Raw genomic sequence first — 21,725 nt, forward strand, 5'->3', positions numbered from 1 at the left:
GTTGGCCATGAAGTAGGCAAGTCTTTGTGAACCTCAGAACTTGCAGATGACTGCCAGGCTGAAGATAAGAATGCTGAAATGGTCACATCATTAATTACTACATTGAAGTTTTGGGGGGAAAAGGAAGAAGGGAGTTGTGCAGCAACTAAATACATTTTGAGCAGTGTTTGGGAGAGAGAGAGGCTGGGGTTGTTGACAAGAAAACAGATGGTCCTACGTGTCCTGAATTTTAAAAGCCTGATACTGTTCTAATTTGATTGTTGGCATGTCACAAATATATGTGCATTTGGGAGTAATCAAATACTGTTGTTTTTTTTTTAAGTAATACCAATAAATGTTTTCTGCCACACGGAAAAGAGTATGCTTCATTGCTAATATGTGTAATCACTAAAGCAAGGCATTAATAATCCACATCGTTAATACTGAGCAGTCAGCTACTTCAGATGCAACTTCATAGGAGAAATCGTGAGGAGTATGATAGAAGTGAAACACAAAGTCACAGTTATTGTTTGTGAGCATCACAGTTGTGGTGAACTGCCAAGGTTCTCCCCTTGCCAAAACAGATGCAAAAATGATGAATGAGAAGCCTTTATTAATGCTGAACTCTTCAGGTCAAAACCAGATGTGCAGGTATCCACCTGTGAGTTGGCCAACAGGAAAGAAATTTTTCATGCATTTGGTATTTATTGGTAATGTTTAAACTCGTGTTATTTTTGTATTGCTGCATGGAGCTGGATGTACCAACCTTACAGCTGACAGGGGCAGACCCAAGTTAGTCTGAAGATTTAATGATTTAACATACAGAGCAAATTCTGCTCCGGAAGCAAAATTGACTTCTTGGGTAGTGCCTGAGCAGAGCTCTGTCTCGCAGAGCAGTGATGCCTGGAGGACCTCATCCAGACTGGGATTAATTAGCTCCCAAGGCCTGCAGGAAAGCCTAGAAGACCGAAGTTGGGGCTAATACACAGCCTCTCCACGAAGATCTCCAAGTACTGTTAGTCATTCTTGTCATGTGTCCTTAGAAATCAGTCATCTTCATCCATGGGAGAACAAGATGGGGATCAAAGTCAAGAAAGGGGGTGGGCTTGGCTTCCTTCAGCCCTTAAGGGGCGGCTGTCTTCTACTGAACATTGAGCTTTTCCTAGTTCCAGTTTAATAAAATCTGCTGGCCAGTGTAGGCGAATACTTAAATATATTGAAAAATAGACCGTTGTAAGTCTTATCAGCACAAAAAAAAGATACTACCCAGTTCTGACCTGTACAGATGGTGCATTTAATTGTTTGCTGCCACTATTGGATGAACTAGTAACGATATTTTAATTTGTTCCTAAAATAGAAGACTTTAAAATAAGCAGCTCTTCCTCTCCCTGTTTACTTTCCCTTCTGCACAAATTCTTTCCCTTGTTTTTATACATATCCATGTGCATGTGTGTAACCTAAATTAGGTACTTTAATATTTGTAAGTTACTTCACTTTCATCCGTGTGCAGCACAAGCACATCACAAAGCACTACTGCATGTTCTACAGAATAATTTTCTAGCTATAAAGTAGGTCCATACACCAGTGGGAAGAGTTGAGACAGTTTGAAGGCACCACACTGAATATCATTTTTTTCCTTTGATTTTTTTTTAAGATAATTTTGAATGTGTGTTGGTTTTTTTTCTGTGGCAGATATGTAGCAGTGACGTTACTGCTGCTTGCCTCTGCAGTTCTAGGAAGCATTACCAAAAGTACAACATGAAAATAAAGTCATTTGCTTTTAAACACGTATACAAGGGATCTTCTTCACACTTTGGTCTGAAACCCCAGGCTTAAATCAAACTGTTTTGGAATGGAGGTGATGCAGCGACCCAGAGGCCAGAACCAGAACAGCCAGAAGCCTCTAGAGGTACATAGTTAGCAGTGAGCATGGGGAGGTGACAGCCAGGTCATGATCTCGTTTGCTTTGGTGAGCACAGCTCTTAGGGCTTCTTTTAGGAAGGCAACAAGCCTCAGCAGAGTGGAATGAGTGCGTGTGCCCTAATGTGCACCGCAAGTGCACGCAGCAGTTGCATTTTAACATAGATATTATGATTGCCTTTGTATCCTCATTTCCTTCCTGTAATGCTAATGAGGAATCTCTAAAGAATAATTTACTTCATCTCAGGTGTGCGCTGATGTTTTTCTTGTATGTGTGTGGTTCAGTATGTATCCAGTTCATGTTACCCTTAGCAGCACGTGCTCTGACCCACCTGTTTGAAGGATGACTTCCCACTCTTTCTCCTTCTCCCAGCCTGAATGTATTCACTGTGAAATTTTTTTTCAGCATAGGAAAAGGGTTTTTTTCCTCAGATTATCAAGAGTCCCCCCCTGTGACATGGTGCTGCTTCCTCAGCCTGCTGAAAATTTGCATGTAGGGCATGAAAGTGACGGCATATACTGAATTTGAAGTTTATCAGCAAGCAAATAGTCCTTTCTAGGACCTGTGTTTTACCATGGTTTGATGTACACAGAGAGTTAGCAAAGCTGAGCTGAACACTGACTCCAACAGAAAACAAATGACTGTGAATTTAAATTGCTTGTCAGGACAGTAAAAAAGCCTGTGTTGTCTTAAGCAACATTATGCTTTTACAGATAATTTCCAGAGGCATAAAGGCAATGCAAGAAAACATCTTTGCATTTACCATTCAGTGCTTATGTGAGCACTTGAGTATTATTAGCTACTGACAAGAATAAAATCTCAGCATTGGATGCCAGGTATTAAAAGCCATCAAAATTGTTTGTGTAGCTCATGTGTGTGAGTGCAAGTGCTGTTGCTCTCTGCTGGATGGATGAAGAATTACTTGTCTCTTTGTTACAAGGCTCTATGAGTCTGTAAGATGAAGTAAAGGAGAATGTTTTGCGAGCTCGGAGTTTTGGTTCCCTCCTGAAACTGCAGTTGGCCTTCGGTGTAGCATAAAGCCAGCTTACGGAGTTGTACAGACACTAAAAGTTGTCACCTTGCCTATGGGCGCAGAGAAACCTGTCAAAAATTGCTTTGTAGACATCACTACAAACGCGGGACTGGTCCCACTGTGTGCTTCTACATTAATTGGGTATGATGTCAGAGTCATTCAGCAACTGCCAGTATGGATTGGTGTAACTTAATAATAATTAGTGGTAGTGGTGGTTTATAGTTCAGCCAAAAACTGTACAAGGCATTACAGCGGGTGCAGTGAATGATTTATGAAACATCTTTTCCTCCGAGTTGCCGTTGAGCTACTGCTCTGTGAGTACTCTTCTGGAGGTGATTTTTTTTTTTCCCCCAAACAAAGGTATTTAGTCATTCACAGCTTACAAAAAAAATAAAATGGCTTCTATTTTATCTTTTTTTTTTTTTTTTTTTTTTTTTTTTGTCAGAGGTTTTGGCCCTTTTTTTGCTGGCCAAAATCCAATTTAGGTAATTACATTCTGTGTCTCTAAATCCCAACCCCCTGCAGTTTCCAGTGGAGTATGGTATTGTTCTACCCTTCCTGGCTGAAATTGTTGTGCGATAATGCTCCGTGTCATTAAACAGCTGCCGTCTGTCACCTTACAATGAAGTCATTCCTCTCTAAACAATGAGCTTATAAAGCCCTTTTGAGTCCTTCCAGATAAAATTTGCTCATAACCCAGCAGTTTGGGTTTTCAAGCATGGTAAGGTGATGGTTTTTCATCTCTTCTGCCAGCAGTTGAAGTCCTTCAAAGGGATGGTGTCCCTTTGGTGCTCATCCATATCCTGACAGTGATCACACAGCTCAAATGTAAATATTTGGTACTGTAAAACCTTGATGCCTGCAAATGTCTTTGTGCCAGGGTGGATTTAGTAATCTTTACACTTCCAGCTTCTTTGTCATCATGCTTTTCTTGTCTTTTGATGCTTAGGAGTTAAATGTTCTTCCAAGGGATGCTGTTGGGTTGTGTACTGTTAAGTGTGAAAAGGGAAAATCTCCAACAGAACAGCAAAGCAACCAAAGTAGGGTGAGGACTGCAAGAGAAACTGACCAAAACAGGAGACTGGGAAGCAATTTGGCTAGGACTGAAAATGGATTTGAAACACAGCTTTCATGCAAACCTATTCACTCCCCATAACAACAGATTTTCAGCACCTGGCTTGGCATCTTGTTCATGAATGGAAGTGTGCAGGGATTAATGCTAAATATATTGACAGTGATGAATTTAAGAGGGTTCCTTTTGAATCAGATTTTGTTCCTTAAGACTGCCCTCCTTAGCAGTCAGTGCACTTTAGCAGTCTTGCCATAATGACAGATATGAATGGGAGAGGCAGAGAAGGCATCTAGTGGGTTTTGCCAGTGCCCCTGCTTAAGCAGCAGTGATATTAAAACAATCTCTAGCTCCTCAAGAGTGGCCCTGTCAACTTGCTGAAATGATGGAATGGTAGTTAGGTTATTAGAAAGAAAATTGGCACAAATTGAGAGAGACGATGCTCTGGCAGCGACCACAAGCAGCCAGCAACTCGGTGGCTTAATCTCTGCCCTCAGGCTGCTCTCTCCGATACAGATGACACCTTGTCAGCAAAGATGATGTGCTGGGTCATCCCGAAGTCCAATGGGCTAAATTGGCCGCAGAGGGAAGGGTTGCTGCGGTGTAGAGACAGCAAGCCACATAATCTAATTCTTCTCTTTCTTTATGTATGTCATCATTTGGATACTGACAGTAATTGTCAAGGGATTCTCTTCTTAGTAGTGTCTCCTAGCCACAGCTATCTCTACACTCATGCTTGCAAGAAATGGTCCTAAGCTTTCACAAAAATTGCTTGAAATCTCTTGAAGAGTTTAATGCGTGATTTCTTTTTTGTGTTGTTATTAAACAGTGTCCAAAGGAGGGCTGTGGAGATGGTGAAGGGCCTAGAGGACAAGGCGTGTGATGTGTAGTTGCAGTCCCTTGGTTTGTTTGGCCTCAAAAGGAGACTGAGGGGAGGGCTCAGAGGATATTGGGATATTTCTAATAGAATATTCTATGGATCTTTGAGTCTTTTTCCTGGGTAAAGTGGGTGAGGAAGGTGGGGGCAGGAAGGAACGGCTGCCTCTGGGAGTGAGTGTGGCAGGGAACAGTGACAAAAAACTATCTGGTTGTTGGCCACTACTGGGTCTTTGTCCAGAGCAGCTCCTGCCAGAATGGTGGAGACTGGGAGAGAAGAAGGGAACTCATCTCTAGCAGAGAGAGTTTGTGAGGGGGTCAAAAATGTGTGATTGGATTTTGCATTCACCTGAACAAGCTCAGTGAGAGCTGAACTCTCAGTCAGGTGTGCTTCATACTTACTGTTCCTAAGTGCATGATTCAAGTATGTGGGAAGGATTTAATCCATAGACTGTATAAAACTGTTCCGTTTTGCTGGATGGTTTTTTTTTCTTTGTTATCTCCCTATTATCTACTTGTTCAGTTCATGAGAGTTGGCTGTAGTCCTCTACCTACTGTCAACTGTGGGTGAGGATGCTTCTGCAAGTGCTGATGCCCTCCTTAAAACCCCAGCAGAGGTGGGGAACCGTTCTTCCAGAACCCTCAGTAGCACTCATTTGCACTGAAGTCAAACGTAACTTAATGAGGAGCCTGACTATGCTGGCAGAGCTCACTGCCCTCCCTCTAGGCTCAACTTGCCTGTCCCCATTTCCAAAATGTTGGCAGCTGAGTACAACTCCAACCCTCTGGTAGGAAAGAATTATAATGAAAAATCTTGAAGTTATGCTTGTGTTTTTTTTTTTTTCCCTAAATCTGCAACAGTTAGCAGACTGGCAGAGCTGTCAGAGGATGGTGGAATTAAATCCGGAGAAGTTTTAATGACTTGCCCAAGTTAATTCAGGCAGCGAGTGACAAAACCTGTCCCCCGGAGCATTGTGTCACAGCATACTGTAGCCTACACCTGCAGTCAGAGCGTTCAACCATCTTTATCCAATAAAGCATTTAAGGAATATGATCAATGTAATTGCTCTTCAGCCCCGCCAAAGTAAAGAAAGTGTGTAAGCACTGTGTTGAATTAGAAGAGATCTTTGCCTGTGCCTGCACCTTTAGCTGAAAGCAGGAACTTGATGGTAATGGAGCAATTAACCTGAATAAACAGTTAGAAGTGTTAGGTTTTGTGGTTTCCTCCAAATTGTCTTGTTAGCAATGGAAATTGTAGTAGTGCTCTCGGTGGTAAAGGTGGTTTGGGTAAAGGAAAAAGCAAAGGAATAAACTTATTCTTTATTAAATACGACCTCTGCTGTAATTTGGGGCTAACACAGTAATTACGTGTGGATTTCTTAAAGAAGAGATCCAACAGAGAGAATGGATGAAGGGCATAATTTAAAAAGGAACTCGACTCATTTTTTAATGTAAACAAAGCGGAGAACAAATGAAGTGAAAAGCGAAGCAGATTTCTGAAGGAACAGTCACCTGAGCACAGCACAAAGCTGCAGGGCGCAGCTGCTGCCTTTTCTTTCTTTGCAGGTACAAAATAGTGTGGGAATATTTTCCTCCACTATTTTAAGCTATAGGTCAGGGATTTATTTTTTTCTTCCTTCTAGGGAGGTTGTTTTAAGCATTGCATAGACAAATAGGAAATCTGAAGAAATGATTTCATTCTGAAATGAAGCAGAATGTGTTTTTCCAGAGCTCTGCACGTCGTGTGGGTGCTCAGCACTCCATGGCAGCCTTGGAAGTTGATCCCATTGTGTATCATTGGAAAGAGTCAGGAGTTTTTTGTTTCCTAGAGTCTGAGGTGGGGATTGTTTAGGGTATTGACGGAGGTGTCTAATATTAGGTCTGTGTAGAAAACACAGCTTTTAATGGAGAAATCACAATGGCTGCGTTGGTGTTCTTGGGACCTGCAGAGAAGCCTCAAAGAGCATCTGTAAAACAAGAGAGGGCATTTGTGCATGAAACACGATAGAAAAGGCTGGGCCAAATCCTTCAGTCTGTTATTCAGGCAAGACTCCCACTAGGATCAGTGGGAATTTTGTCTAATAAATGAATGTGATAAATCCTATTGCCTGCTGATCCGTGTTAAAAGCACTTCACAAGTGACAATGCAGCTTCTTCTTGTTGGTTTACAGTCTACCTGTAATATAATTTTCTCCTTCCTGCAGTAAGCAGGGCAAGTGCAGAAGTTACTAAGGGTGTATTAACGTGTTCGGGTGCCTTGCACTTCCAGGCAGATGGAGCACAGAGGATTAAATAATTTGTCCAGCTGTGATGCAGGGGTATGACACAATGCTGTTTCTTCTTTACCATTCTTGGCTTTTCTTTTTTCACACGTGAAATGATTTTGGTCCGCTTGTACAGATCTCTCCAAGCCTTCCTGTGGTCATTTTCTCTTGAACAACTGTCAAATGGAGAACGTGTCATTGAAGCCAAGTTTTTCAGTAGTGGCAGGTGGCTCTGAGATGTGTGAAGGTTGGGATGATCAACTCTCAGCACTGCTGAATGCGTGCCTTCTCCTCAGTACCCCCAGTGGGAGGATGGGAGGAGTGCACTGAAAGTCACATCTCACTGGTGTTCCTCCTTGAAATTCAAGCATCCGAATCTCATATCACTTACAGAATCTCCAGCCAAATCAAAATTATCATCCTTGATTATCAGTAGAAGCAGAAGAGTTGGGGGGTTTATTTTTACTTTCATTTAGAATTTAAAATTCTTTGTTTTCTTCACAAGGATGTTCTCCTCCTAAATCGCAACGTGTCACATGACTCAGAGAGCAGGGGTGTTTTTTTTTTGGTTGCTAAGTTCTTTTCCCCAGCAGAAGTGTGTAGTTGTTTTGAAGTTAGCTGTACATCTGGAGATCAGATAGGGGAACAATTTACAGGGTGTGAAAAATTTCAAACGCTTCACGTCCTCTGCATGGAGAAAAACTTTCTGAAGCAGCATTTTAATTTTCTGAGCAATTTTACCACTGCTTTCTCCTTTTGAATGGTGCATTTTTGTGTGCCAGGCTGCCATAAACAATGTGCTTTAGACTGGCACTCTCCAGACTGCTTTTCCTTTTTAAAGAGCGTAGGCAACTAATCGGCAGCAACCAGCCGCATAGCTGGAGTGTTTTCCATTCTAGGCAATATCATACTAATTTGATGCACACATGGATGCTTCACACAATCTGCAAATTCATCGCTGGCATCTTGCATTAGTCATCTGACAGATTGCCAAGTGTTTCATATTCCTTTCATGTGACTTTATTACAAAACACACACACACACACACACCCCAGCACTGCCTTATTTCTGCCAGTAGCCAGTTCAGTGAGAATTCGCAGCAGTTCTGTTTACAACGGCCATGGAGAGAAATCTGTACTTACTTGCCACTCTCCTCTGCTTTAAAATGCAAAAGTACTGGCTTGCGTGGTGCAGCTCTCTTCTTATATAATGACATTAAGCAGCAGCCTGCAGAGAAAACCAGACTCAATGAAAAATGTAATCTCATTGTTTTTTGTACATAATACTTATGCTATTAATTAAATACCGATTTTTTTTCCTGCTCTGTGCCAATTGACATCATCTTCTGCATCTAGTGCACATGAAAACTGCGTAGTCTCCTAACTTGCCTTTTCTTTTTCATCTCTTCTTCCACTTTCTAGTAACGGCACAGCTAACAAGATGAATGGAGCTTTGGATCATTCAGACCAACCAGACCCAGATGCCATTAAGATGTTTGTTGGACAGATTCCCCGTTCATGGTCGGAAAAAGAGTTAAAAGAACTTTTTGAGCCTTACGGAGCTGTCTACCAGATTAATGTTCTCCGAGACAGAAGTCAGAACCCTCCCCAAAGTAAAGGTACAGTAGTTGTACTCTGTTTGCTTTCAGGGATTTTTTCAGTGATCTTGCTTGCCTTTAGAATTTCCAAAGAGGCTTGCATCTGGGCTGTCTGTTTTGAACCATACTGTGTTGAGCTATGCAGCATTCCTAAGAGGAGAGAACTCCTGAATACCTATCGATTGCTGTCTTCCTCTTCTTCTTAAATTGCAGTTTAAATGTCTGTTATCTGGAAGCGAGCATTCCAACTGTGCAAAAAATAACAAAAGATTGCCATCCTTGTTTAAATTATTATTGCCAAGAGACATGGAAACCTGAGCGGTCACTTTCCCAGGATTAGCTCATGAAAAATATAATTTTCTACTTCCTTTTGTTTCCTCTCTTTGCACCCCAGGTGGGAATGATTTTCAGGATACAGAAGGAGAGAAAGAATAGCAGTGGGCTCTTGCTACGTCATTGCTCCAGAGGCAATAATAATTAAAAAATAGAATTGCCCTGCCCTTTCTCAAAAATCTGATTTCTTATTTTTGTGGTCATGCTAAAGGATTGATTTTTGGCGATGGTATTTTTCTAAAAGAAGAGGGTGGTTTTTTTCTTTCTGCAATTTTTCTGCCACATACAAAGCATTTGTCCTTAACGGTATTGCTTTCTTTAGCTTTCTTTAGCTGTATGTCTGTGCATATTTAGACATGTGACAATTCTGTGTATTATATAATTATAACATAGTCTTATGTGTAGCCTTAAAGTGAATGTTTTGTCTCACAGAATGTGTTTTTTTCTCTGTGTATTTTCACTTACAGTTTGAGATTGTCGAGTTTCATATATTAAATTGTTGCTGGCATTGCAAATAATTGGCACCACTCAGAGGCATTTGTGCTTGGTTGTGAAATGACTCGATAGTTACTCGTTTTTAGTCCTCTCCCAGCACTGCATTTAAAATCCTTATTTGGGGAAATCTCGCAGAGTGATTCTGTGGGCTAGCAGCTAGCTAACGGTGCAAAGCAGCACCCTTGAGATTTCCAGTTCAGTGAGAGGTGATGGCTGTCACGTGCAGCACACAGCACAATTCCGGGTGCTCTCATGCTTTGTGCACAGCGCTGTCCAGGCTCAGCATTTCCTCCTCTTTGCTGTCCCAATTTAAGCAGTCTTGTGCTTTGAGTGATATCTTTTGATGTGTCGTTTCTGGTTAAAAGAACAGGTATTTTGTCTCAGAATCACGGTGACATCAGGTAAAGGGCTCATAGGGGTATCCTGCTGCTTATCAAGTCCTGTATTAGATTGTTGTCTTCCACCAGTACTGCAGAAGGTATTTGTTATTGCAGTGTTTCAGTTCTGCTTCTACCCCCCTCCGTTCCCTAGAAGTGATGCAGCTGAGCATGCAGCCCCCTGCTCTGTTAGCCCGGTGCCCTCACCAAGTGTCTTTTCCTTGTAACACTGGATAGAAGGCAGCATTAAGAGGTCAGGCAACTGGATTTTCAGCAGTCCAGGCTGCTATGGATGAGCAAACTCCTACTTAGTTTAAACCACTAAAATACTGAACTTTGAGACTTGGCCATTTAGGAAGAGCTGATTCCTGGGCCACAGAAATGCCTTCCCACTAAAGCAGCAAATGAAGTGAGAATGATATTGTGGTTAGACAGAGGAAAGTCATTGATTCCCATTTCTGTAGTGTTTTCCATTATACGTACCTGTCCATCAGGCAGCTGGAAGGCATAAGCATTAAGCACAGGTCATGCAAATCATTGTAGACTAATTATGAAGCCTTGTAGTCCCCATATTCAGTATTCTCTTTGAAAAGTATTTTGTTGTTGTTTTGCTAGGACTCTTTTCAGCCACTCAGACATGATGCTTTTATGTTACTTCAGGCATTAATGTTTTAAGAGTAAATGAAATTAATCCCCCAAAAAGACAGAATTACCTTCGGACTTATATTTCCCTGACACAGCAGTGAGGTCCTCCGATGGTCAGCTTTTCCCTTGGAAGCTGTGGAGCAGCCTATCTCCGTGCTGCCTCCTGGCTGAGGCTGCCAGCAAAGCTGCCAGATATAGAAACTTCTTGAGTTTCATGTGGGTATCTTTTGAACAGGAATGATCTTTATTTTCTTCATCCAGATGCACAAAGGATTCTGTGTGAGAGACTAAGGACCTGTTACAAAAAAAAAAAAAAAGAAAAAATCACCCTGAAAAAATATCTGATAGTCTTGTTCTCATCACAGTGCATGAGAAATGCTTTGCCTGTGCCATGTAATTGGTACTTAATAACATGAATTGCAATGATGAAAAGGCAACTTAGTGTTACTACACATTTGGGGTAGGGGCTTGGCTCTCTGAAGAAAGAAAAAATTTTGATTTTTGAAAGATTTTTCTCATACCAGATGAGGGCTTTGTGTTGTTAGTGCGGCCAAAGGGGCTTCTGCCATTTGCACAGACTTTTCCTCTGATGAGCTGTTTATGAAGCAGCAATCCGAGTGTCTCCCAGTTCTGTCAAAAATAACCATCGGCTGCTTCTCTCTCTCCTGCTGTTATTAAGACTGCCTTTCATACCCTCAAACGACAGACGGCCTACTTCATTGCTTTCCTACTTCTTGTATTCCTTGCCAGCTCTGAAAAGCTGAAGCTGAAGGAAAAGAGGTGGGAAGCCAAGTTTGATGGAATTGGGAAAAATAGAGAAAAAACATATTACTTCCACTGAAATGCTGCTTCTGTGCAGCTTTGTTAATTTGGTCTTATACCACAGGAATGGCTGCATTTCAGTGGGTGATAGCTGGAATATCCTCCTTAAGTAGGAAACTCCTCGTACTGTCCAGAGTTTGCAGCCCTCTGGTTCTTTTCAGATGCGCAAAAGAGCTCAGCAAAGTAATTTGACTTCGTGTGTTTATCCCCTGTTGTTTTGTAAGACTTCTTCCTCTTTCTGCAACAAGAGAAATCCAGGGGATTAGGCAAACACTATTCACACACATACAGAATAAAATAATTGTTCAGGAAATCCTGTAGCACTGAATTAAATGGCACTTTCAGCTTCTGAGGGCTAAGGGGATTGAAAGTCTCAGCAGATCAGCTGTCTCTGCTCCCAGTCCATCTTACCTCCTTTATATAATTTATTCTGGGTGGATAGGTGACTTTTTCAGGCCAGTTGTTAAAAAGAGCTTCAGTAATACATATTTCCACCTCTAATGCAGTGAGCTCAATGTGAAGGTAGCATCCAGCACCACCAAGGCTTCTCCACTTCCCCACTGTTCTCATGGAACAGTAAGATGGAAATATTTCTCTCACTGCTTTTGTTTCAGAGTTGGAGTACTGAAGCAGACAGATGGCACAGGGCTGCTTATGCTCTCTGAGATGTAGCAAAAGAGTCTTGGGTCAGATCTGCAACATCGTTTTTGTACCTTGCCCCTATTTCCATACCAGTTAATTCTTGCAGGGCTCAAGGACCCACAAAGCATGAGGCTGAGCCTGCTCATGCAGGAATCTCTCTCCAGGAAGCAAGTAAAGGCACATGTGATAACCACCTCTCTCCCCTTGTAGCCTTTTGCATACCCGTTATCAGATTAGAGGTAGGATGCTGAGTGAACAAGGACGTGCTGTAGTTAAAGGCCAGTGTTTATTATTATCCTATTTAACATGGTAATTTAAGTCTACCGAGAAGCAAGCAGGGGAATCTGATAATGAGGCATTCATCTGCTACATACAGGTGAGACAGGATGGGTAAGGCATATCGGAGGCAGAAGTTATCAGATTGCTTGGTTGTAGTTGTGGCTATAAGCAGGCCCTTCAGAAGTCCTCCTGCCTGCAGTTCTTCCTCCAGTCCATCAAACTGAACACTCCTGCTCAGTGCCCCATTCCATGTGGGGAAGGAGGAGATAAGGAGACTCAGGCAGTCCTGCATGTGAGTGGAGCAGAAGCACTCTGCTTGGTACACAAGCCCACTCTAATTATTAGCAAAGATGTTAACCAAGTGCTCCTTGCCTACCATTTCCACACCACTCAGCTAATTGCACTCTGCCTGCTCCCAGAAGCAATTTCAATGCATTGTGTTTTGCAAAACTATTTTAGAAGTTCCCTTCAGCCAGCACTGCAGGAATCAGGGTTTCTCCACATATTTTCCACTGACATACTTTGAGTTTAGGATGTTCTCTCAGGTTCCCATGAGTGTTGTTTAGCTTTTGAGATCTGATGAGTTGTGTACACTGCAGGAGTCAGGACTGCAGCCATTCTGCATGCATATTTTAGACTAAATTTTAGTGATCACAGCTGAGAGATCTTATGTTACAATCCTGGGCTTGATATCTGTCATGCACTGAATGAAAAAGTACTTTTTTTTAACCAGTGCCTTGTACACTGTGTAAAGTATCATGCAACAAAGACTGGCAAAAGCCAAGTTCTGCTGTTAGATGCAAGCACAACAGGACGGGGGAGCAGGTGATAAAGTCAGGTTTTCGACTTCTTGGTTTCTGACCTTGGGTTGTTTAAATTTAATCTTTCAAGAGCCTTAATTCTCGATTCTCGAATTTTATATGGGTTATAAGTAGCGTTATAAAATATACTGTAGATGTGAGCTGATTTTTATAAAAGGTAATTCTTATTCTACAAATCTGCTGGAGTTTTCATGAGGTTTTTTTGAGAGTGGACAGGTGTGAAATTGTGTATATAATCAAGCTGTATTTCCCAGGGGCATTTCACACAGCGTCACACGGGAACCTAATGCACACAGCTGCTGGTGAAGCAGGGAAGGGCCCGTTTTCATACGGAGAAAGGAGCTGGTGAGATGATCGAGGGCAGATTAGAATGGGGGAAGGTTACGGACCAAGGGAGAAAAGGGGGATGATGATTGGAGAACCACAGGGACTGGTATTGGAGATCGATACTTTTTCACTCTCTATGTAAATGGCTTTGACAGAGAGAGAACCACTAAGTTGTTATCCAACTTTTTGGATCGCGCAGAAGGCGCTGGATGGAGGAGAAGGTAACCTGGAGCAAACAACCTCATACAAAGAAACTCAGGTAAAATGAACTGTGGGCAGGATGAGTAAATTTGAGTTTTGAGCAAGTGCAGACGTTGAATGAGTGTCTTTTTCAAAGATTCAAGAGCTGGAGAGGATTTGAAGAGTGCACATACCATAAAAGTACCGCATGATGTTTTGTGTCCGTGTGGTCAAAAAGGCACTGAAAATGTGGAGCTGTATAAATGGGAGCATTGAATATAGCTGTCAAGGAAACACCGTACTACTTAAAGAAGGATTTTTTTGATCATGTTTTAAACTACAGTTACCAATATTTAGCACCGTTCTATAGAAAGGGGCAGAGGTCCAGAGAAGAGCAGCATGATTTTGTATGAAGTCGGGAAGGGTTAAGCTATGGTGAAAGGTCTAAGAAGGTTAACTTGTAAAGGGCTTCAAGCATTGACTTACAAGAAAGCTAAAAGAGAAGAAGCTGTGGAAGAATACAGGACTGTACCTTGGTCTGGAAAGAAAAAGTTATAAGGGGATACGATTGAAGTATGTTGAAGTGCATACCAAAGGCAGAAATAGATCAGCTCTTTCAATTAATATCGAACCCCAGGACTGCACAGCATAGACTTAAGACTGAGAAACAGCAGGCCAAAAGGAAAAAAAATCTTCTTAAGTCAAACTTTTTTCTTCCACATTCAGCATAGAGAATGGTCTTCCAGAATCAGCAGTAAGAAAAGTTCAGAAATAAACTTCTTCTTGCCTCCATTTTGTGTTTCGACATAGGCGTGCCTGGAGTTGTGTTGGACATGACTGCTCCCCACATCCCAGCACAGTTTCACCCCGTAAGCAGGATGGGCTGCCAGGGCTGTGTGCCTGGGTTATCTATGCGCTGCTTGAGGAGGAGCTGAGGTTTCTGGTGACCCCTGATATTTTTGGATGGCTTTAAAGAGAAGGAGCAGATGAGGTTAATGTCCCATTGCATACTTGACTGCAAACCTATTCTTCACATAAATCAGTCTCTCTGTATATTCCCATTATTGACTATGGCAAAAAAAGTCCTCCGCTGCATTAACAAAATGTATCCCAGCAAATCCCATGTAGTCAGACTGCAGAACTCCTGGAATGTCTTCATGCAGATCCTGTAATGAGAACAGGAGTTTTGTGTTTGCGTGTTTGCAAAACAGGAACAATAGAAGAAGTTGGGACGATTGAGTAGAGAGTGTTTCTTTGGTTGTGATATTTGAAGAGAGAGGTAGCATGTACAACCTTCCTTATCCTTATTTGTGATGTTACTGTGTACAGCAGTGAATGATTACAGAAATAAGCTTTAATTTAGGCATTGTTTTTCACTGTGTTTTTACGTACTTATGACAGAGGAAGCTTGGTCCAGAAGTGAGGACTCGAGTTGTTGCTGTAAGGAATTTAAAAAATAAAGTATCTCTAGGGGATTAAAGTAGATTGCTTTGGGGCTCATCAGCTGCACTTTTTTACTGCAGCCTAACTGTGATTTGTAACTGTCTATGAATTTTGAAAACTGAGCTAAGTCTGCATAAGAACGTTGCTAATTAAATCTATGCTGAAAAAGTACATAAGCTGGAATGAACTTGAACAAACTGCATGAATCAGTTTAGTTAACTAGATAGAAAACCAATACCCAGGCAAGCCCTTAGAAGCACAGAACTTCATAATCAATTGCGGTTTTCTTAATAGATCTCTAATGTTCATGTCTGATAAACACTCGGAGAAAAGATGCATTATGTAAAAGGATACTTGAGCTTCAGTTCGGACATTAAATAAATCCAAGCACTTTCCAGGTTCCTCTGAAGATGCCAGAGACACAGCTGAAAATGTGTGCACAGTTTTTCTGATACTTCAGGATAAACAACAATAACCAAAATAAAGCCAAATAAAAAAGATATTTGTCTTTTTTTTAGTATATATTTAAAAGCAATTGAAGGCTAATGATTGAGAAATAGGGAGCTTAAAATAGTGTCTTTTGTTAAGACAGTGCTGGAAAAGAATATCTTGCATGGTCATTAAAAAGGCAGGCAGAGCTTTGTTATAATTTTGACTTCATCATCACACCATCCAGCATTTTCTTACAGAATATTTGAGAACTTCACCAAAATTATCCCAAATGTGTTAAAATATAAATGGGTAATCTGTTGTTAGAAATGCTATCGTTGTGGCAGAAAGCACACATGGGGAGGCAGTAAAACAGCCTGAACTTACAATATCATTGAAAAAACAGTTAATCAAATTTCATTCTTGAATCTGAATAATATGCTCAACCTCTCTCTCTCAAATGTATAATCTCAAAGGCAAAAATTGTAATACATGGAGAAAATCTAAGTCAAGTCATGCACTTGCACTTGCACTTAGAAATTCATCAATGGATATAATTCCCAGACATAAAATCACATACATGTTTAAATATTTTTCAGATTGATGCATACATTTAAAACATGCACGTCTGCAATAACAGGACAATGTCAGTTTGAAATGTATGGTATCCAGTTTCTTCAGTTTCGTAGTAGATCTCATATCAATGAGTTTTGATCCCAGCACCCAAATTCCCTGTTTCATTTTTTTATTAATTGAGTAAACGTACATTACTTATCTGTTACCACATGAAATACGATGTGTGTTTTTCTTAAAGAGCAATGACTTCCAAAAAGCTCTTTCTTCATTATATGTTGTTTCTAGTTCCGTTCATTGTTAACATTTGAGCCATTTGCTCATGACTTTAGTAGGAGGTTTTATGAGGGACTTGAAGGTGAGTCTGAAATCTTCACACACTTTGGCATGGAGCTCAAAGAAAGTGTTCTACAACTGAGCACTGTCAAAATGAGCAGTGGTTGTGAGCTAGCTTAGTGAGCATGCACTGCAGCTACACTGCAGCTTCCAAGATTAATTTCCATCTCATTGCTTTCGTACTGTACTCCTGTCGCCCCACAGAATGAGACACTGGTGCACATGCACACATACACACAAATAAAAGTGTAAAATTAAAAGCCACAGTTTGAGAAGTTTTGCTCGTGAAAAGAATCCAGAACAGGAGGAATTTTTCCATCACTGCTTAGATGGTGTGGACAATACTTAGATATTACAGTGCAGATAAAGAGCCAAAAACCATGTAAAATAGTTTAGTATAAATATGTCATCGATTTTCCTAGTTCTTGACGTGAATTTTAAATCCTGGGAAAGCCTTGAAAGGATGTCTGTTAATCTTCGACCTTTTAAAAAATGTTACAGAACGGATGGTTGTGTAGCATTTGCAGCATGAATTAAATGTGAGTTCATTACTTTAATCTTTGCTGCATTGGACCTTGCTGCCTTGCATTTTCATTTAGGGCAGGAGACAGAAAGCACGGTCCTGAGTATGTTTCAGTGCTGGCTGGACCCATAACCTGCTTAGTGCCAGTTGTCTGCGGTACAGGAGCCAGGAAGAGTTGGGCAGTGCCAGTAGTAGTATTGCAGAGCTTTTTAGACATCTGTCCACTCCATCATGCGTGACATCTCAGCATCAGCACATTATTTCAAACAAGTAGCAACTAATTTCCTAGGGACCGAGTCTGTTAGTGACTTCTAAACCAGGCTTGAGCTTAACTCCAGCCAGTGATACATGGGTGGAAGGCTGCGTGTGCCATATAAATCTGCTGGTCTGTCTACCTCCATGAAAAAGGCATTTTCAGGAATCTGTGATTCCTTTCATAAGCAATTTCTAATTGCTTATAAAAACACTCTGAGAAAAGCTCGTGAATAAATTAAATTTGAATGTTTCCAGTGAATCTTTTCAGGTTTTCACTGAACCTAATTACTGTCTCATCTATGCCCATGAGTATGCAGTTTTAAGTGGGACGTTAGACTTCCACTCTGCAGATTAAACTTTGTGATGCATAAATTCGTTATTATTTGCAGTGGAAAAAGCTCCAGTGTCTGCTACCTCATGGTTTTAATTTAAGATAATGACTGCGTCCCAGTCATACATTCTTTCAGAAGAGTGAGATGAGCTGGAAAGAGGTGGAAGAGGTGGCTTTATAATAAACCGTGTCTCTTATTTGCCTAACTGAACTGGGCATATTTGTTTGAAACAATAATTATCTATCCTAGTAGCTCAAGATGTCATGCTTTCAATTGCAATTTTCAGGAGCTGTACTGCAACAGGGAGTGGATTAATGTAGGGTGCTGTGTGAGACGCTGGGGCTGTACGGATGTGCGAGGCACCATGTGGAGCAGCACTGCTTAGCCACACTTCTTGAGTGTTTTGCAAAGGGAGACAAATATCAGCACGCAGTTGTTACCAGCTGGAAAAAGTGAGATACACAGGGCTGTGGGATGTTTCCCGAATTGCTGAGTGACTTGGAGCAGGCAGGCAATGTTCTGCATGTGCCTGTGCCTGGATGAAATCTGCTGCCTTCGTTTTCAGAATCTCTGAACTCTTTCAGCACAATGATTTTGTGTTGTTAACACTACCCAGGTGAACTCAGAATTGGTTTGATCAAGTATGAAGTGGATCTAATAAGGACAGCTGCCAGAAAAAAAGCATGTAGCAGGCACATAGGCACTGAGCCCTATTCCTTCTATGTCCCCCACAATTAAAATAGCTATTAAACAGTAGGCCTCCTTTTCATTTGCAGATCATGGCATATAAAATCATTGTAGATTTAACATGGACTGTATTGAGTAATTCCTCTGGGACTTCATCTTCTGTAGTGCAGAGGGTTTTGTTGTCATTGGCTCAATTAGATTTTTCTCGTCACTTTTAATTCACTTCATGGGCATGGGGTAACTATCTGTGGAAGGGAAAATGCTGAGACTGAGAGCCTCCTCTATCAACTCTCAATATAAGAGTTCTCCCTTGATGTCAGCTGTGCCATAAGAGCTGTACGAAGTCACTTGGTGGGTTCTCATGCAATAGGTCTTGGGCTTGACCAAGAGGATGAAAATCGTAGAATCATAGAGTGGCTTGGGATGGAAGGTACCTTAAAGATCATCCAGTTCCAATCCCCTATCATAGGCTGGTTGCCACTCACCAGATCAGGCTGCCCAGGGCCTCATCCAACCTAGCCTTGAGTACCTCTAGTGATGGGGTTAGTGAGAGTATTCATTCCCTTTTTTTATTTAATGCTGCAAAAAGCAAGCTTTGTCAGGCTTTGATGTCCAAAGAGACATGATTACATCAAATGTTTCTCATCCTTACGTTTGCTTGTACTTACAGAGATGGAGAAACTGAGCAAAGTTTACTTTTGCAGTTCTAGAGCTTAGGTATAGAGAGCTTAAGGGTTGTGGTGGAAGGTGTGCCATGCAAAATGGCCTGAAATGTTCACTGTGTGTATGTGGGGTTTTCCAGTATGCTCACCTCCATCACGCTCAGCAGCTTTCTCTTTGTATCTCTGTGCCCATCCTTTCAGCATTGCATTAAACTCTCCAAACAGCTATGCGTATTTGTGCACAATGAAGTCTTGCTTTGCTTTGGGACTCAATTATTTTGTCTTGGAGTTTTGATGTAGGTTTGTTGAGTTTTTCAACTGATGCCAGTCTCCAGTTTTGTCAGTCATTTGGAGTACATTAAGTGAGACCTGTGGGAAAGCAGCTGGGAGTGTCACTAACCTCAGTGACCGTGGGTTTTGTCAGTAGCTGCGCTCAATCAGGTGCTGATAGCTCTCACAGAGCATGGTTCCACACCATGACACTGATGTGCCCCATAGCTATTAGTAATACCAGCTCTTGTGTGAAAAGTAGATACAAAATTGTCTCCGTGCTGTAACTCCTTCGTGTTTTTTGGAAGAACTGAGCAAAACGCCGCACCAAAATTCTGCCTTCAGAGCGCATTATCTCCCAGCCCTTACATTCTCCACATTCCCAAGTGTTAGTTTTCCTTTCCAGTCCTCAGCTACTGGCGTGTCTTTCTGTGCCTTGTTGCTTCCTAGCTCTCACATGGGTATATATTGAGTTAAAAGGTGCTGTGTGAAAGTGGGGAATTATTATTATCATTATCATTATTATTTTAGATGCTGCAGTCTAAGTAGTTCAAAAGAATCTCACAACTAAAGGTCAGCATAGCTTGTAGGTTTACATATGCACAGTACAAGTAACCTTCAGAAATTTCCTCATGACAAGATAAGTGCAGCAATTATATTTAAATGAGTGCAGGAGAAAATTTCACTGTAAACTACATTAGCTGAAGAGTGTATGCCGTAAGAGGATTTAATTGAATTAATGTTACTTACTATCAAATGCTTCATCTAGTGTATTGCCAGGTCTCCTTATTACTAAAAATAATATTTGGCTCCTAAAGACCCCTGTTCAGCTAAGCACACAGCCCTGATGACTTCAGCAGGTGATTAAAGTTGAAGCATGTTCTTCATTGCTTTGCTGAATAGGAATAGGCTTGGAGATAAGAACAAATATCAGTGTATGTACATAAAATGTAATCACCTCACCTGCTACAGATGATTTTCCAAGCATCTAATGCATTTGGCAGTTGCCAGTGGCCATCCCAGCTGCCATGGATGGTGGCCAGTACAGTAGGGCACGTGTACAGTAGGAGTGGGGCTGGGTGGTGGGTGCTGATTGCAGAGGCCCTGCTAACAAGAGCAGGGATTGATCGTGTTGGAGAGGGGTTTTGTTGAATAATGCTGCTGGTATTTTTAACGCTGCCATGAATACAGGATTCTCACTCTTGCATTATACAAAGATGCCACAGCGACATCCAGGAGGGTATTTTGTGTGACTTCCTAGATAAAAGCAGAAATGCAAATAAGCCATGTTAACATATTCACGTTATAAGAAAGCTCAGATGCGTGGAAGCAGAGTGACATAGCCAGAGACGTGCTTCCAGCCAGTGATAAAGATATTCAGAGTTTTCCCACTCTGCTCCTATGCTTTAACCATTAAAGAGAAGATGGAGTATATTGGATGTTTCTGCAAAATATTTTTTAATGGTACAAATATAATTGAAGTATGCAACTTCTTTACGTTCGATATTATCTATTTTCCTTTCATATTCATTCTTTTAAAAGAATATATGAAATTTCAGAAAAATTCTCTGTGCATTTAGCAACAAAAACAAAGAAGTGGTTTTTCAATGGAAACTGGGAAACAGCGGGTTGCTTTCTAAAGCAACTTGCTTTATTGTTGGCCAAATGAAATGGCAAAAGTTTTTATTAACCTACGCATCTTCCATTATAATGATCCACATTTCACTCCCGAACTTCACCCACCCCTGTTTATGCATGCAGTTGACATTCTGCTACAGTCAGTAGGGCACATGCCATTCAAAGGAATTATAGTCTCCTCTTTGTATTTGTGGTTTTGGCTTTTTTGTGTGTGAAGAAGTGTAATTGCCCATGTCAACTGATGTTCATTACACAGAATTGTTTAACTCTCTTAAAAAATCATTGATCTGCTTTTCCCTTGTGAAAATATTCAAGGTCTCAGTTCACAAAGGAGAAATCAGCATGTAAAGCAGGAGAATAACAATCTGTGCTGCAAGGAGTGGGAGAGCAATGTGCAGTGCGTTTAATGTCAGTAGCACTTGCTGGCTTAAAAACAAAACAAAACAAAAACAGGATAAATGTTCAGTAAGGTTAAGAAACATTATCACCATTGTGGCCAGATGTGATTTTTTGGAATGATCTTGTGTAGAAGAGAGAATAGGGATTCTTTTCAGACATTTCTTTGTAATGTTTATGATTGAGTGTTCATTAGGTAGTGCCTGGCATCTCTTTTTCCCTAAGTTTTGTGGCTTTGTTTTGTATTTAAGGGTATTGCAAAAGTTAATTTGGCATTATGATCTCATGGATGTTGTCATGGCTTCAACTTTGGGAAGCTTCCCTAGAAACACATTGCTTTGGGGATATATTTTTTAGGGAAGTTTGACTCTTGGACTATTTTGACTCCCCAAAAATAACTATTTTGAGGGAGTTTCTGGACTCACAGAGTGACAAAATTGCAGTCACCTCCACTGTGCAAGAGAGTCGTGCACTGCACACAACAGTGGGACCCAAAATCAACAGCTCCAACCTTGACCGTG

The 21,725-nt window shown here is 41.1% G+C and overlaps 1 protein-coding gene across 14 annotated transcripts in view; it reads left to right on the forward strand.

Moving 5' to 3' along the window:
- The window catches only part of CELF2 (CUGBP Elav-like family member 2), a 373,475-nt gene that overhangs the window by 230,511 nt on the left and 121,239 nt on the right, over nucleotides 1–21,725 (forward strand). For 13 of the 14 annotated variants that reach the window (XM_090134536.1, XM_090134525.1, XM_090134518.1 and 10 more), the window contains one exon: nucleotides 8,564–8,760. In XM_090134536.1, the coding sequence (XP_089990662.1) occupies nucleotides 8,564–8,760 (197 nt within the window). Of the gene's footprint in view, nucleotides 1–7,737; nucleotides 8,400–8,563; nucleotides 8,761–21,725 lie in introns of those variants that run through there. The other variant, XM_090134551.1, reaches the window with a different exon arrangement.

Source organism: Phasianus colchicus, chromosome 1 (genome assembly GCF_987193195.1).
Source record: "Phasianus colchicus chromosome 1, bPhaCol1.hap1.1, whole genome shotgun sequence".
Classification (NCBI taxonomy): Eukaryota; Metazoa; Chordata; class Aves; order Galliformes; family Phasianidae; genus Phasianus; species Phasianus colchicus.